A 17,816-nucleotide genomic window follows, 5' to 3' on the forward strand; every position below is an offset into this window, starting at 1 on the left:
ATTTACAGTCAGTCTGTATAATGCCTCATTTAATGGAAAAAATGCCTTATCTGATTCTAAGTTGCAGACTATTTTATTTTTAAACATTTCCTAACTTAAACCCATAGTATAGTCCTGGTGTGTTGGTGAAGGTCAGTCAATCAGTCATTTACTAAGTGCTTACTGAGTGCAGAAGAGCAATCTACTAAGTGCTTGGGAGAGTATAACAGATACATTCCTACCAACGATCTTAGTCTACTGTAGTCTTGAGTCTAGAGGATTCAGTATATTAACTTTTTTTAACCTACTTAGAATGGCATGGCTAAATATAGCTTTTTTAATGCTAGTTACTTGTTTTTGTAGTCTGGGTTTGAAGGAACTGGAGTTTTCCATGATTTCTAGATTTAAATAAATAGGTTCTTAGTAGTTTTATAATATGCCTTTTTACCCACCTCAATTGGAGCACTTGGTGGAGTTGCCATTAACCTGCACATTTTGGGGGAGCAGGATGCAACTGAATTTCCATTTTATGGATGAGAAATAAAGGGTCAGTACTTGAATCAGGACCAGACAGCGGTTCACTGATGTGCCAAGAATTGAGCACTTACCTTCTGAATCCTTGATATGTCCTTGCTCCTGCTTTAGCTTAGAACTTTTCTCCATTCCAAGCAGTAATCCTCAAGAGTTTTAGCCCAAATAGTGCCCATAGTGTTGAAACTAAGGGCCTTTTTGCAAAAGGTGGATCAATAAATCAAAAGTATTGATTGATCACATGCAGTGCAGCACACTGTTTGTAGAACCAACATTCTTTTTTTCCTTTGCTCAACAGGGTTAGCAAGGGTAATAGTTCTCATTTAACTCCCACTAGTTTAATTTGTGTATATTTCCTAAAACTTACTACCTCTATTAGTGCATCATTATATTCTAGCTTGCATGCTAGGATGAACTAAGATCCTCACACTCTATTCCACAAGCAACATCTTCAGCTTCTGAGAGACGATGTTCCCAAATTCTTGGGCATAAAATTAGTTTTAGGCACTTAGGTTTTGAAATGTAAGTAACTATTTTGCTCATTGTAAATATAAAGCTAGACTTTCCATTTCACACAACCATTTTGTTCAGTTGAGAAAGTAGCAGGTGAGGATTGTGTTTCATCAAATAATTTTAGCCCTAATTTGTTCTGGATGATTCCCATGCTTAGAAGAAATTTCGGGTTATTTTTCATTTAAAATCATGTGTATTGGTGTGAAAGACTGTAATAAACTGTAACAGCCCAGATTTTGAAACCTCATAATTTGGGTTTGTCCTATATTTTCATCCCCAAAGATGGTCCTTTTTTAGAGAAAGTTCATGGGGAATCATCATTTACATGGAAATCCTTAATTATGAACAAGATTTGATTTTTCCAGTACAGTTCATTCCACTGCCAGAAATACCAGTATGTGCATTAGATGATACTATATCCTAGGGATCATAAAATGACTTTTTAAATCCTGGTTTTCATATGTGGATTTGGAAAAGTCAATATTCATTTTCTTATCCTTTGTATTTTTTCCTTTTTAAGACTGTCGGGTGTGGATTGCTTAATGCTTGTGAAGAGCTTGGAAGGCAGAACAGCTGTATAGTGCTAATTAGGGATTTTCATTTGGAAATGGGATCCTTCAGTATTTATAGACTTTGTCCCAAATAAAGAGCCCAGGATTAGAAAAAAAATAGCACAAAGGTTTGAAACCAGAAGCATGTTAACTCTTTGCTTTCCTTATAAGCATTTGCAGTTTTGCTTTATAAATATATTTTGATAGTCTGCAAAGGGCTTTGAAAGTTTTATGTCCAATCTTCTAGCTAGGTAGAGATTAGATTTATCGAAGTCAAAAGTCTTTTTGTACAAAGACTTGTCTTAACTGCTAGCACCAAATCCAAAAAAAGACACTGTGCAAAAATAGTGAATTTTTCTCACATATATCCTGGAAATCGAGAGATGAATGAAAAATAAATATCCTGATTATTCCTGTACCAGAAAGACTCCTTTGTTTTATAAAATACACTATGAAAACTGCCCTAATTAAATATTTATTCAGCAGTGTAGAATAAAGTTTAAGCCTTCCTGGTCTGTTGAATAAATAGAGCCTCCCCTTCCTGCCCTATAAGCATACTTACCAAAGGGACTCTAATTTGATATTAACTTTCCTAGTGATTTGTGTCATTGTTGCCGTTGTACTCCAGGTTTTGTTGAGTCAGGAAGAATGTCACAAGATCTGGAACCCCAAATGTTAACTTTTTAAAAGCAATAAATTAAGGGTGTTTCGTTTTGTTTTTTTAAAATTCTCCAAAACTTAGTTATTTAAAAAACTAGAAGTTGTATCCTCATGTAGTTACTTTCCTGAGCCACCTTAGGACATACACCTTGCATAGCTTCAAATAAATATATTTTAAATCACCAGGCTTTTAAAAATGTTCTATATCGTTTTTAGATTGAAGGGGGAGCGGGACGGAGGAATTGAGACCATCTTTTTTTTTTTTCCACCCCCACAGATTTTTGGGCTGTACTCCCAGCCTCATTCAGCCCAAGCCAGAGTTCCTGAGGAAGGGTGAAAATTAGGTCTTCCTGACTTTTCAGTTCTTCTTAGCCAATACTTTCTGCTTTAAAAGATCCACTCCCTTTCCACCCCCCGCACTCAGAAAGAAACGCTATCTGTGTTGTCACCGTAAGTAAGGAAGATGGGATCTGCAGTTCCTATTTTCATTTGTGGAATCAATCAGTGATATTGAGTGCTTACTCTGTGTAGAGGACTGTACTAAGCACTTGGGAGTGGTACAGTACAACGATTTGGTAGACATGTTCTCTGCCCATAAGGAGTTTACAATCTAGGGGAATCTAGATCACCTGGATTTCTGAATAATTGGAGATCCAGTTTTATCCCTGACAACCCAAACATGCCACACTAGGCCTTGCTGAGCCATCCCCTGTATGCTCAGAATCTATAATGGGATTAGTATGGATTTTCCATCCCTCTAGTTTAGTTTTTTTTCTTTAAATGGTACTTGTTAAGTGCTTACTGTGTGCCAGGCACTTGTACTAAGCGCTGGTCTAGATACAAAGTAAGAAGGTTGGACACATTCCCTGTGCCATATGGGGCTCATAGTCTCAATCCCCATTTTACAGATGAGGTAACTGAGGCACAGAGAAGTTAAGTGACTTGCCCAAGGTCACACAGCAGACAAATCGTGGAGCCGGGTTTAGAATACAGGTCCATCTGACTTTCAGGCCCATGCGCTATCCAGTAGGCCACACTGCTTTTGTTGAGTAAATCTCTTCCATCAACTGCAAGTCCCTAATCCTGTCAGTGATTCCTGTGATCAATCAATCAATCGTATTTATTGAGCACTTACTGTGTGCAGAACACTGTACTAAGCACTTGGGAAGTACAAGTTGGCAACATATAGAGACGGTCCCTGCCCAACAGTGGGCTCACAGTCTAGAAGGGGGAGACAGAGAACAAAACAAAACATATTAACAAAATAAAATAAATAGAATAAATATGTACAAATAAAATAGAGTAATAAATACGTACAAACATATTAGCATATATACCTATATACAGGTGCTGTGGGGAGGGGAAGGAGGTAAGGGGGGGATTCATTCAATCGTATTTATTGAGCGCTTTCTGTGAGCAGAGCACTGTACTAAGTGCTTGGGAAGTCCAACTTGGCAACATATAGAGACGGTCCCTACCCAACAGTGGGTTCACAGTCTAGAAGGGGGAGACAGACAACAAAACAAAACATATTAACAAAATAGAATAAATGTGCACAAAAAATAAATGCAGTAATAAATACATACAAATATATACAGGTGCTGTGGGGAGAGGGAGGATGTAAAGGGGGGATTCATTCAATCATATTTATTGAACGCTTACTGTGATGTATTGATTCCCAACTGTAAGATTTAATTCAATCAATCTGTCAATGGTATTTTTTGAGTACTTACTGTGTGCAGAGCACTCTTCTAAGCGCTTGGGAGATTACAGTAGACACAATCCTGACTAATTGGAAGCATTGAAACACAGAACCTGGAGGAGACAATTTCCCAACTCTACAAAGGTGGCAGTGTGCCAAATCATTTATCTTAAGAGGACCTTGTGCAAATACCCCAGCAGATGCCAAAATACCACCCTCCAAATCACTGAATTATGAGTCTGTGGAATTAGAGTTCCCTCGATTGTTCGATGTTACCTATTGCATGACTGATAGTACTGGGCTAAGAGCTGCACTAATATGCAAATTTAAGACTCCTTTCACTCACTTTAGAACCCATTTACAATTGTTCTCAGGGTTATACGGATTGTCAGCTATCCAAAATGTACCCAGTCCCAAGTAATTCAGATGATTGAGGTTGTGCTATATTTCAGACCATTTTTGCCTTCCTCCTCCACTGCTCCAGGTGCCTGTATAAAGTTCCACTCAGGTACCATTATTCAGCTCTTGGGGATTTGACACACATAGCTGGTAGTGGTAGCATCTAAGGAGAAAGTGGGAAAGAAGAAAAGGAGGGGGAAAATAGTGGGGGGCCAGAGGGGAGAAGGAAAAAGAAAGGAGATGCAGAAGTACATTGCCTGTCCCATCATTTAGTTGGACTCTGAGCTTCTTATAGGCAGGGAACGAGTCAACCAACTGTGTTGCGGGGAAGCAGCGTGGCTCAGTGGAAAAAGCCCAGTCTTTTGGAGTCAGAGGTCATCGGTTCAAATTCCGGCTCTGCCGCTTGTCAGCTATGTGACTTTGGGCGAGTCACTTCACTTCTCTGGGCCTCAGTTCCCTCATCTGTAAAATGGGGATTAAGACTGTGAGCCCGCCGTGGGACAACCTGATCACCTTGTAAACTCCCCAGTGTTTAGAATAGCGCTGTGCACACAGTAAACCCTCAAAAAATATCACTGATTGATTGGATCCCAGCAAATTGCTCATTTGTGATAGATAACGTTGCTGCCCTAATGAGGATGCTGTAATCAAGATAAAAATAGCAAGTGACATATGAGAAATCCATTGGGACCAAGCTGTGATGGTGTAGCCAAGTCGATGTCCTAAACAGGAACGTTCTAGAAACTACTTTGCAGCAATTTTAATTAAGATGTGGCGGGGGGGGTGGGTGGGGTTGAAAAACTCCCTTCGCACTGAGTTCTGTTATTTCTAACTCATCTGAAGTGCAGAGATGTCATGTGAGGTGAATGTGAAAACATTTTTAAGGAAGAGATTAAAAAGGAAGTGGCATTTTAGATAACTACTATTTTCCTGACAAGCCTTACATGTAAATTGTTACCCCATTCTGCATTGTACTCAGTAGCTGATATGCTAAATGTTAAGAAAAAATGCATTTAAAAAGTTAATAGGCTTTTGGATTTTGTGTTGAAAGCTGTGTTTCTATTTTATGAAGCTAATTTAAGAACTAGTATTTTTATGTTTGTAACAGTTCAGCCTTGGGAGCAAGGATAAAGGATTATCTTAATTTATATATAAAATATGTCACTGATAACAATAAAGAACTTGATGTGCTCTGACCTAATTTACCGCAGTAGGACACAAGAGAAATTGTGAGAGGACCTGGGTTCTAATCCGGCTCTGCCACTTGTCTGCTGTGTGACCTTGGGCAGGTCACTTAAATTCTCTGTGCCTGTCCCTCATCTGTAAAATGGGGATTAAGACTGAGTCCCATGTGACACAAGGACTGTGTCCGATCTGATTAACTTGTATCTACCCCAGTGCTTAGTACAGTGCCTGCCTTACAGTAAGAGTGTAACAGATGGCCATAAAACATCCTCATCGTTATTTTTCCTTTAGTTACTGTATGATTAATTCAGATGGTGTTGCTGAAACTGGCTTTTGAAGAAAAGAAATTTCAGATAACAGGTTTTCAAACTTGTACTGCATTTGTGGATGTCGGTGGGTGTTCGTTTTGTTTTGGAGAATGGGGACCAAAGCATTGATTCCCCTCATTTCTCATATTCACAGCTTTCCCATGGTTTGGCATGGACATTGGGGGAACCCTCGTGAAGCTCGCGTATTTTGAGCCTATTGATATCACAGCAGAGGAGGAGCAGGAAGAAGTTGAAAGTTTAAAAAGTATCCGGAAATATCTGACTTCCAACGTTGCCTATGGATCCACTGGCATTCGGGACGTCCATCTGGAGTTGAAGGACTTGACGCTCTTTGGCCGAAGAGGGAACTTGCACTTTATCAGATTCCCAACCCATGACCTGCCTACTTTTATCCAAATGGGAAGAGATAAAAACTTCTCAACACTACACACAGTGCTGTGCGCCACTGGAGGTGGTGCTTACAAGTTTGAAAAAGAATTCCGTACAGTAGGTATCACAGCTGGTTAGAGAGCCCAGGCTGAAGTTGATGAAACCTGACGTGTTCAAAATTCACTTTTAAAGAGTTCTAGCAGTACTTGAAATTCATGTGATGTCACATTAATCATCCAAAAATGCCCTTTATCGACTGTTCTTTAACTGATGTTCACATGAAAAAAATGAGTCAAATGGATGTTCACCTGACCAATTGGGCTAGTTGGAGAGTTTAAAAACCTAAATATAATATAACATAGTGTGCTAATGATCTCTTATTATGCACGTTCCTGTTTAGGATTTGCATCTCCTTGAGCATGAGTTTCAGATGTGATTAGTTCCTTTCAGACAAGGTACAGGTTAAGATATAGCTCAGTTAATGAGCCTGAGGTTGTAATTTACCACTACTGACTTCTCTTGGCCAAAGCAACACTCTTGTCTCCATATCTGGAGAAATGTGTTTGGTGGGAAGGGGGGGGATTTTATAATAGATTAAAGTGCTCCTATTTGCCTTTTGCTCCTTCATTTCCTTTTTTCTAGATATAATCTATGTAAATAACATTCAGTTTATCTCTCTGAAATGCATTTGGAGATTCTAATCTGTGCTCAGGATCATCCTCATTAGGTTACAGTAAATCAGCATGATTACAGCAGCCCTTGCTCCCCCCCACCAACTTCTCTACTAAGTGACATGCACTCCATTCACTGGGGTTTTTTGCATACTTACTGTGTGCAAAGCACTGTACTAAGCACTTTAGAAGGTTGACTCATTTGTCTTCTTGGCCACAGGTCTGAAGAATAACTAATGAAGCCCAGGAATAATTGTGGTTTCCATGTTCTCCTCCTTCCCTCATCTGTTTCTCTTCCTTGCAGATTTAGAATGCTTATTTTTGACTGTCATAAATCCTTTCACACTTTACCCAGTATGACCCAAGTCATGGAATCTCTAATGCCAGCCTTCCCATAAATCTTTAGTATTTTGCCAGCCAAGGATACTTTCAAAACTCTAACCACAGCAGTTCACAAGGAAAACCCTTAAGACACAGTAACAAAACCAATAAAATAATGAAGGTGGGAAGCCACTCAGATGGTCTCTTTTAATTGCTTCTGCAGAAGAGCCAAGCCCTCATGAACATTCTCAGTACATATAGGTAGGAGCCAAACACCCCAGTTTACTACAACAGAAAGCTTTGGGAAATGAGGACGTGTCCTATAAAATATTTTGAAGATAGTAACATTCTTTTATCTACATAGGAAAGGAGAAGTGAAATTTTGAATGATATGGAAAGTGAATGTAGATGTTAGTTTTGTTTTTACAAATTTTGAGCCCTTTTCTATTTTCCTAAATAGAAAAGACACACCCCAATTCACATGGTGATGTTCAGCTTTTAAAATAACGTCTGACATGCTTTTGTTTCCTGAATTATTGTTAATTCTGTCATTTTTTTTCAGATTGGAAATCTCCAGCTGCACAAACTGGATGAAATTGATTGCCTTGTAAAGGGCTTAATGTATATAGATTCCGTCAGTTTTAATGGACAGGCGGAGTGCTATTATTTTGGCAATGCCTCAGAACCCGAAAGATGCCAAAAGATGCCTTTTAACCTAGATGACCCTTACCCGCTGTTGGTTGTAAACATTGGTTCTGGAGTCAGCATTTTAGCGGTCCACTCCAAGGACAACTATAAAAGGGTGACAGGAACAAGGTAGTTACCTTTTTATTTTTAATATAATTTACATCTTCAGACTACTTAGTGTACAAGCTGTAAGCCCGCAGCAGTGGCTTAGGTGGCCAGGAGGTTCTTTCCTCCTCCTGAGGTTCCAGACTTGGCTGGAATTACTTCCTTTTGAAATGATTTCCACTTGACTTTCTGCATTTGAGGATTGGACAGGTAAGTAAGTGGGCTTCTCCTTTCCCTGTGGCTTTGTTTTTTTAAGCTTTTTTCTTAGTGAGTTCTAGTGAAGTTGGTTGGCGGGGTGTTGAGGGGGCGGGTGCAGGGGCTGCTTGTTTGGGTGTGTTATGAGGGGTCAGTTGGGGAAGGGGACACAGGTGGAGGTGGGCTGGGAGAAGTCTACCACCTGCCTAACCCAGGCCTTATGCCTGCCACCCCCCCAGCCCCTGGCTATGACTAGGGCAGCTGCCAGCTTCAGAAGGGTGTCAGCTGTATTGGTGCTCCCAAATAAAAGTAAAGAAAAAGTCAGCCAGTTATGGAGACTGGACTAGTTGGCCCGGGGGTGGATGAGTAGTACAGCTTAGTACAGAGCTCTGCACACAGTAAGCGCCCCATAAATACAATTGATGGATGAGGGGAGGTCGAGGTTGGTGGCTGTGTCTAGACTAATTCGAAAAGAAAATAAAGAATAAAGGAAAAGAAAACTGAGGGGAGCAGGTGCAGGGACGGGTTAAAAGATAGTTGCCCCAGGGAGGAGGCAGGCAGGTCTCTTGGTGCTTCAGTCTGTACTTCACTCTGCTGCCAGATTATCTTTGGACATAAACGCTCTGGGCATGTCACCCCCCTCCTCAAAAATCTCCAGTGGTTGTCTATCAACCTTCGTACCAGGCAAAAACTCCTCAGTCTTGGCTTCAAAGTTCTCTATCACCTCGCCCCCCCCCCCCCCCCACCTCACCACCCTTCTCTCCTTCTCCAGCCCAGCTCACACACTCTGCTCCTCTGCCGCTGCTAACCTCCTCACTGTGCCTTGTTCTCGCCTGTCCCGCGGGTGACCCCTGGCCCATTTCCTCCCTCTGGCCTGGAATGCCCTCCCTCCTCACATCTAACAAACTAGCTCTCTTCCTCCCTTCAAAGCCCTACTGAGAGCTCACCTCCTCCAGAAGGTCTTCCCAGACTGAGCCCCCCCTTTCCCTCTGCTCTTCCTCATCACCCCCCCCTTTGCCCTACCCCCTTCCCCTCCGCACAGCACTTGTATATATTTGTACATATTTATTTCTCTATTTTATTAATGATGTGTATATAGCTATAATTCTATTTATTCTGATGGTACTGACACCTGTCTACTTCTTTTGTTGTCTGTCTCCCCCTTCTAGACTGTGAGCTCGTTATTGGGTAGGGACTGTCTCTATCTGTTGCCGAATTGTACTTTCCAAGTGCTTAGTGCAGTGCTCTGCACACAGTAAGCTCTCAATAAATATGATTGAATGAACAAACACTTGTTTTGTTGTCTCTCTACCCCTTCTAGACTGTGAGCCCATTGTTGGGTAGGGACTGTCACTCTATCTGTTGCTGAATTGTACTTTTCTCGCACTTAGTACAGTGCTTTGCACACAGTAAGTGCTCAGTAAATATGATTGAGTGAATTAATGAAGCAGTGTGAACAGTGGACCCTTCTGCAGCTAAAATTGTCCCTCCAGACTGTAAGCTCAGTTTTGGGCAGTGAGTGTGCATGTTTATTGTTGCATTATACTGTTTCAAGTGCTTAGTACAGTGCTCTGCTCACAGTAAGTGTTCAATAAGGATAATTGAATGAATGAATTGTACCAAGTACTGGGATGTACTGGGATTTGACAAGCCAGTCAAATTGGACACTCTCCATGCCCCACATGGGCTCACAGTCTTAATCCCCATTTTATAGATGAGATAACTGAGGCACAGAGAAGTTAAGTAACTTGCCCAACATCACGCAGCAGACAAGCGGCACAGCCGAGATTAGGACCCAGGGCCTTCCAACTCCCAGGCTCATGTTCTGTCAGCTAGGCCTAGCTGCTTCATGTATTGCTATGGCCATTTGTTAACTAAGACTAATTACATTTAAATATAAAATTTACTTCTAAAATATTTTCCTTTGTATTATTGGGCTTTCCTTAACCATAGTTTACTTCCCTAGATGAATCTTTCTGTTGTCAATTTGTTGATCTTATAGTCTGGTATTCATATAGAGAAGCAGCGTGGCTCAGTAGAAAGAGCCCGGGCTTTGGAGTCAGAGGTCATGGGTTCAAATCCCAGCTCTGCCAATTGTCAGCTCTGTGACTTTGGGCAAGTCACTTAACTTCTCTGTGCCTGTTACCTCATCTGTAAAATGGGGATTAAGACTGAACCCCACCATGGGACAACCTGATCACCTTGTAACCTCCCCAGCACTTAGAACAGTGCTTTGCACGTCGTAAGCACTTAATAAATGCCATAATTATTATTTTTATTATTATTATTATATAGGGGCTGAATGATTGAACTAAACATAATTTCAGGGTTACTGGTGCTTCACTGGATAAATCTAGAGCATGTCCTTTGCGTCCCACAGATTTTGGCAGGTGATGCTTGGTCCGTGTCATAAATATGACAAGTGGTCTCAGTCATACTTAGATATTTTATTTGTTTCAAGTATGCTGATATCTATTTTTAAGGTTTTATCCCATGTGATGCTCAGTCTCTTTCAAGGAGAGGATTAAATTGTTAATTCCCAGAATAAGGTGTTTATTAGGGACTAATAATGATGGCATTTATTAAGCTGTTACTATGTGCAAAGCACTGTTGTAAGCACTGGGGAGGTTACAAGGTGATCAGGTCGTCCCACAGGGGGCTCACAGTCTTAATCTCCATTTTACAGATGAGGTAGCTGAGGCACAGAGAAGTTAAGTGACTTGCCCAAAGTCACACTGCTGACAGTTGGAAGAGCAGGGATTTGAACCCATGACCTCTGACTCCAAAGCCCAGGCTCTTTCCACTGCTTCTTTGGAATCTAAGGGAATCTTAGTCGCTAACCAGTAATCCTTAGTACTCCCTAAAAATCACAAATAAAATGGAAACAGATCTTCTAGACTGTGAGCCTGTTGGGCAAGGATTATCTCTATTTGTTTCCGAATTGTACTTTCCAAGCACTTAGTCCAGTGCTCTGCACACAGTAAGCACTCAGTAAATATGAATGAATAAATAAGCGGTTAAGTACAATTGAAATAGATTAGAAGCTTCTTTGCAAAATGGTTTAATTAGGTTTCATTAGAACCTGCCATATCTCCTGGGCTAATTTCATTTAGCACATAAATGAAAGATTTTTATTCAGATTTCACTATTTTCAAGAATCACTTAATTGGCAACCATAGATTTGAAGAGATATTTTAAAGAGGCAATAAAAATAAACAGTAGTCTGTCTTGTTCATTGAATAAAGACTAGGGGCTGTTAAGAAATATTGAGTGTGTTTGGTTATGGGAAACCTGCAGATTCCATGAGTCTTGCTAAGTAAAATAAAAGTTAAAATTAAAATAGTTCTATTGTAATTTAGTATTAAATGTGATCTGTGTTTTTGGCACTAATTGATTTTTGTTCTGGTACTTGAAATATGTTTTTGGAAAATGGAACAAACAGGTTATTTGAATCAGCTCTACAGGTTGTTATAGCTGCTCTGCTGAACTTCTTGGAACAGTTGATTTTGACTTGACAAGTATTGCTTCAAAACCAGATAAGTTCATTAGCAATACCACGTCAAATTTACTGGCTTTCTTTTAAAGATCTCATAGCTCTACCCGTGTCTTTTCACAGTATTCTTATTGGAAAGGAAAACAGATCTCATTTTTAGAAATGGGAGAATTGAGACAAGAAGGTTGACTTGACCCAACTCACCCAATCAGTCACAAAACCTGAACTTTTTTTTTTTGAACTTGTCTAAGTGATGGAATTAAAGGTCAAGTTTTGATGATTGTCCCCTTTTACCTACTTTTTAAGTATTTAATGTATCTTGTCCAGGATTCTTCCTTAGCTCCATATTGGGGAGTACATGTTATCACAGTAACATTGGGGAGAGTCTTAATCAAACTAGTAACCCCAAGTTTTCTTTTATTTTAGCCTTGGAGGAGGTACTTTCTTAGGTTTATGCAGTTTGTTGACTGGCTGTGGAAGTTTTGAAGAAGCTCTTGAAATGGCATCCAAAGGCGACAGCACACAAGCAGACAAATTGGTCCGGGATATTTATGGAGGAGACTATGAAAGATTTGGCTTGCCAGGATGGGCTGTAGCATCTAGGTAAGCATCTCCTTTTGCTTCCCTCACTGAGCTTGTTTAGTTTTGAGCACAGATTAAGTGTTTGCGGAACCACATGCATTGAAGACTAATGTGTAATGAGGTTGGTATATTAAAATAAAAGAAAGATATATTTGGGACAAGGGTTCTGAATTTTTCAAGGAATAGAAGTAATTCCCAGAGATTTTGATAGGCTTCCTGTCAATCAGTAGCTTACAATGTAGTGAAGGAAGCAGTCATACAAAACAGAGGAAAAGCAAGGCTAGAATAAGGAGTAAAGTGAATATGCCAGGATGAAATATCAGGAAAAAAAGAGTAAATTAAGTGTGCAAGTGAATATTTAGGAAGCACTTAATAAGCAGTGTGGCCAAGTGGATAGAGCAGGTGCCTGGGTGTCAGAAAGACCTGGGTTCTAATTCTGGCTCTGCCACTTGTCTCCTGTGTGGCTTTGTGCAAACCACTTGTCTCCTGTGTGGCTTTGTGCAAACCACTTGACTTCTCTGTGCCTCATTTTTACCTCATCTGTTAAATGGGGATTAAGACCATGAGCCCTATGTGGTTCAGGGACTGTGTCCAACATGATTAATTTGTATCTACCCAGCACCTAGTACAGTGCCTGGCTCATAGTAAGTGCTTAATAAATTCCATAAAAAGCATTATTATTGCTACTGTTAATAATGATATTTGTTAAGCACTTACTATGTGCCAAGCACTGTTCTATGCACTGGGGTAAATACAAAGTAATGAGGTTGTCCCACATGGGGCTCACAGTCTTAATTCACATTTTACAGATGAGGTAAGCGAGGCACAGAGAAGTTAAGTGGCTTACCCAAGATCACACAGCAGACAAGTTGTGGAGCAGGGATTAGAACTCACATCCTCTGACTCCCAAGCCCGTGCTCTAGCCACTAAGCCACCTGCTTCATTCTATTATGTAGCTGTATAAGTGCTGAGGATGGATAGAAAAGGTTAGGTGCTGAAGATGGATATGACTTGTGCTGGGGCTTGGAGACAGCTTCCTGAAAGAGGTGGGACTCTAGGCTTGTGGTATGGTAGATTTAAGAGATGGCAGAGTTGGAGGGAGGAGATTGGAGGGCAGGGTCCTGTTAAATAGGAGGCATAGGAGGAGCAAAGAGCGAAAGAAGTTGGAGAACAGCACTTTTTTAAAATAGGCAGATGACAAAATATTGTTTGTGGATACAGCATGTTCATGAAACTTTTAAAAGTGTCCTTAATCTTCTTTCATTCAATCGTATTTATTGAGTGCTTACTGTGTGCAGAGCACTGTACTAAGCGCTTGGGAAGTACAAGTTGGCAACATATAGAGACGGTCCCTACCCGACAGTGGGCTCACAGTCTAGAAGGGGGAGACAGACAACAAAACAAAACATTAACAAAATAGAATAGTAAATATGTACAAGTAAAATAGAGTAATATGTACAAACATATATACAGGTGCTGTGGGGAGGAGAAGCCGGTAGGGCGGGGGGATGGGGGGAGGAGAGGAATGGGGGGGCTCAGTCTGGGAAGGCCTCCTGGAGGAGGTGAGCTCTCAGTAGGGCTTTGAAGGGAGGAAGAGAGCTAGCTTGGCGGATGTGCGGAGGGGGGGGCATTCCAGGCCGGGGGAGGACGTGGGCCGGGGGTCGACGGCGGGACAGGCGAGAACGAGGCACAGTGAGGAGGTTAGTGATGGCAAAGGAGCGGAGGGTGTGGGCTGGGCTGTAGAAGGACGGAAGGCAGGTGAGGTAGGAAGGGGCAAGGTGATGGAGAGCCTTGAAGCTGAGGGTGAGGAGTTTTTACCCAATGTGTGGGTTGATTGGTAGCCACTGGAGATTTTTGAGGAGGGGAGTAAGAGGCCCAGAACGTTTCTGCCCAGAGATGATCCGGGCAGTAGTGTGAAGTGTAGATTGAAGTGGGGAGAGACAGGAGGATGGGAGATCAGAGAGGAGGCTGATGCGGTAATCCAGTTGGGATAAGATGAGAGATTGAACCAGTAGGGTAGCTGGAGAGGAAAGGGCGGATCTTGGCAATATTGCGGAGGTGAGAGCAGCAGTTTTTGGTGACGGATTGGATGTGAGGAGTGAACGAGAGAGCAGAGTTGAGGATGACACCAAGGTTGTGGGCTTGTGAGACGGGAAGGATGGTAGTGCCGCCAACAGTGATGGGAAAGTCAGGGAGAGGGCAGGGTTTGGGAGGGAAGATAAGGAGTTCAGTCTTGGACATATTGAGTTTTAGATGGTGGGCAGACATCCAGAAGGAGATGTCATGAAGGCAGGAGGAGACACTTGCCTGAAGGGAGGGAGAGCGAGAGCAGGGGCAGAGATGTAGATTTGGGTGTCATCAGCGTAGAGATGATAGTTGAAGCCGTGGGAGCGAATGAGTTCACCAAGGGAGTGAGTGAGATAGAGAACAGAAGGAGACCAAGAACTGACCCTTGAGGAACCCCTACAATAAGGGGGTGTGAGGAGTAGGAGGAGCCTGCAAAAGAAACTGAGAATTAACGGATTCATGAATTAAGGTAGTATTTGCAAATTTGTGGCTGATTCCTCTGCTAGGTTTTGAGGCATCAGATCATAGTATTTCTAGTACTACGTCTGATTTTTTTTTCCTTCCTCCCCACAAACCCCAACTTCTTTTCTCTCTCATTCTAGTTTTGGAAATATGATTTACAAGGAGAAACAAGAATCTGTTAGTAAAGAAGATCTGGCGAGAGCCACTTTAGTTACTATCACTAATAACATTGGCTCCATAGCACGGATGTGTGCTGTTAATGAGGTAAGCTTCGAGCTATAGATTTTTACAAAATCAACATAAATCTGCCTGAACCTAGTGGGGTGACATTGAATCCCCTAAGGAGATCATTTGGAATGTCTGAATTTAGTCTAAACCACGTTTGCCAGCCAGACATTCACATAACAAGAAAGTTAGTTTGAGAGCTGTATTAGGAAGCAGAAAATTCAAACCATGTGAATGCATAACCAAGTGGTAGTTTTTTAAAAAAAATGAATGTGAAGCTGTTTTAGCCAACTGCTGATTCAGATTATTTGTGTCTTAAACTATTAGAATGAAACCTTGAACTGTAAACATCTGGAAGATTGCTCCTTGCCCTCGGCTTCTTTACAGTGCTGCCTTGTTGCATATGGATCAAGCAGCATTGTACAGGGCTATGAGGGCATTGAAACTTTCTCTTCAAAGAAAAAATGTTGATTTGAAGTGTTAGCTTGGTTATTTCAGATTACATTGAATAATTTGTTGCACTGTTCTTTCAGTGTTAATTAGTACTTTTAATGCAAATTATTAGTATTTTTAAGTTAGATATGAACTACAAGTGTTTTGAATTAAAATCTAAAATTATCCCTGATGGTTTTCCAGAAATAATTTTGCCTATAGCTTTTTTTTTATAGGGTTGGAATAGAAGTCCTCTCATTTGTTCTTATCTTTCCAGAAAATTAACAGAGTTGTCTTTGTTGGAAACTTTTTACGAGTCAATACTCTGTCGATGAAACTTCTGGCCTATGCACTGGATTACTGGTCAAAAGGCCAGCTGAAAGCATTGTTTCTAGAACATGAGGTATAGTATAAAAATAGTATTTTCAATCATAACCTTAACTTTCTAAGGACATTGTCAGAGGCGGGGTAAGTAGTAAAGGTAATTGTGAATAAGCTGTTTGTTGGTGGCTGTGGTGGGAGAGGAGGCAGGATGGGGGATGAGAGATCATCTGTGGGAGGCTCTAGCACTTCTGACCTCTGTCTGACATTCCACAGCCACGGCTCCTAGCTCCAAGTTGCTGGTGCCTCAAGCTTCCCAAAGCTATGTTTCTCCCTAGGGGAAAACGATAGACTCTGTGTTGGACTTAATCAAAAAATCTTGGCAGGAACGTGGGATTTTTGAGTCAGTTCAGTCAGTCATATTTATTGAGAGCTTATTGTGTGAGGGACACTGTACTAAGCGCTTGGGAGAGCATAATATAATAGACACATTCTCTGCCCACAAACAAGCTTACACAGTCTAGAGGACTGAGTATACAACCAACAGCTTTACTGTGCTAATATAGTACAGTTAGTGAACTTGCTTTTCTTTTTATAAAAGAAAAAATGAAGTGTGTAATTCAAGGGCAACCTTGAGAAAATTCCAGTCAGCAGCTTACTGCTAGAGAAAAGGGGCTTAATGCAGAACCTTCCACCTGCCCTTCCCACTGCTCTGTCCAAGCAGATTTCAGTGCACTCTGGAATACTTCTAGGAATAGAGTACTAGCTCGTTTGAATTCGTCAAATGGGATCCATGGCAGCTGGCACTCCTGTGCCTTTTCTGTTGTCCTCTCTCAAGCTCTTGGTACAGGGTTCTCCACAGGGGAAGCATTCAATAGATACCATTGATTTGTTGAACCAGATTTGTCTAATGTGAATACAAATAATAGTTTGTACTGTAGCAGCGATTTAGGGGTTCTTTGATCCCATATTTAGCCTCCTGAATTTCTGTCTGGGCATTCACTAGTGTTTCTCAATTCTTCTTCTTAACAAGTGGCATAAGTCTTAAACTTTATAAAAAATCAGACTGATAGATATCCTGTAGGGTTAGACCTCTTTGTAATTTGCTTCCTTACATTAAAATTTAAATGTTTTATCTAGTGCCCTTTCCCCTACTCTTACTCCTACTTCCCCATTCCTTGAATCATCCATCCAATCATTGTGGGACAGAGTCACCTGCACAAGAACAGACCAGCATTGAATGTGTTTGCAGTAGACTGAAATATGAAGATTGACCTTAAACTCTTTGCAACCCTCCTTCGGGGAACACTAGTAAAAGTGTATATAAAGAAAATGATTAAGGAAAAGGCAGAAAGTTTTTGTAGAAAGAAGAAATAACTTGCTGGATTAATAAATTACTGATTAATTAATATGTTAATGTGCTTGTGTTTTGGATAAATATTATTCTGAAATTTCTCTATATAATTTTAGGGCTACTTTGGAGCAGTTGGGGCTCTCCTTGGGATGCCAAATTTCAGCTAAAACATCAGAAGTCACTATCTCATCAAGGCCATCCAGGTAGAACAAAAAACACATTCTTTAAGGTGATGGGAACCAAAGGAAGAAAAGAAAAAAAAAAACCCAGCAGTGCTGCTTTTTTTTTCTTGGTGTGCATATGTGTCTTAAAATGTTAAGTTGCTGTAAATTGCCATATTAAAGTGAGATATTGGTAATGTGTAAAAGCATTTCTGATCAAAATGCTTTAAGGGTTTTGATCTTACATTGCCATATACATGACGCCAGTATTTAATCCTTACAATGCAGTACAATCTCTGAATATTCAACATCTTAAAAAGAATTTCACTTTTTTTCAAATATTCAACAGTAAAGTACTGAATGCTCCAACCTTAAATGTTCTGAAGTTTAACAGACCCATGAAAGTCATTTGTTCTGAGGGTTTTGATATGTCTTTATTTTAATGCCTTTCAGTTACATCTTATTTGCATCAAAACACTCATACCTTGCATTGGAATAGCATCAGAACAACTGAAGTGCCAT

At 40.7% G+C, this 17,816-nt stretch overlaps 1 protein-coding gene across 1 annotated transcript in view; it reads left to right on the forward strand.

Moving 5' to 3' along the window:
- Positions 1-17,503, forward strand: part of PANK3 (pantothenate kinase 3) — a 31,973-nt gene extending 14,470 nt beyond the window's left edge. Inside the window, exons 2-7 of the mRNA XM_038772432.1 lie at positions 5,983-6,335; positions 7,773-8,026; positions 12,117-12,293; positions 14,942-15,065; positions 15,736-15,861; positions 17,250-17,503. Of these exons, the coding sequence (XP_038628360.1) occupies positions 5,983-6,335; positions 7,773-8,026; positions 12,117-12,293; positions 14,942-15,065; positions 15,736-15,861; positions 17,250-17,300 (1,085 nt within the window). The 3' untranslated portion in view covers positions 17,301-17,503. The remainder of the gene's footprint in view (positions 1-5,982; positions 6,336-7,772; positions 8,027-12,116; positions 12,294-14,941; positions 15,066-15,735; positions 15,862-17,249) is intronic.
- Positions 17,504-17,816: the final 313 nt, after the last annotated feature.

This window comes from Tachyglossus aculeatus, chromosome X1, assembly GCF_015852505.1.
Source record: "Tachyglossus aculeatus isolate mTacAcu1 chromosome X1, mTacAcu1.pri, whole genome shotgun sequence".
NCBI lineage: Eukaryota > Metazoa > Chordata > Mammalia > Monotremata > Tachyglossidae > Tachyglossus > Tachyglossus aculeatus.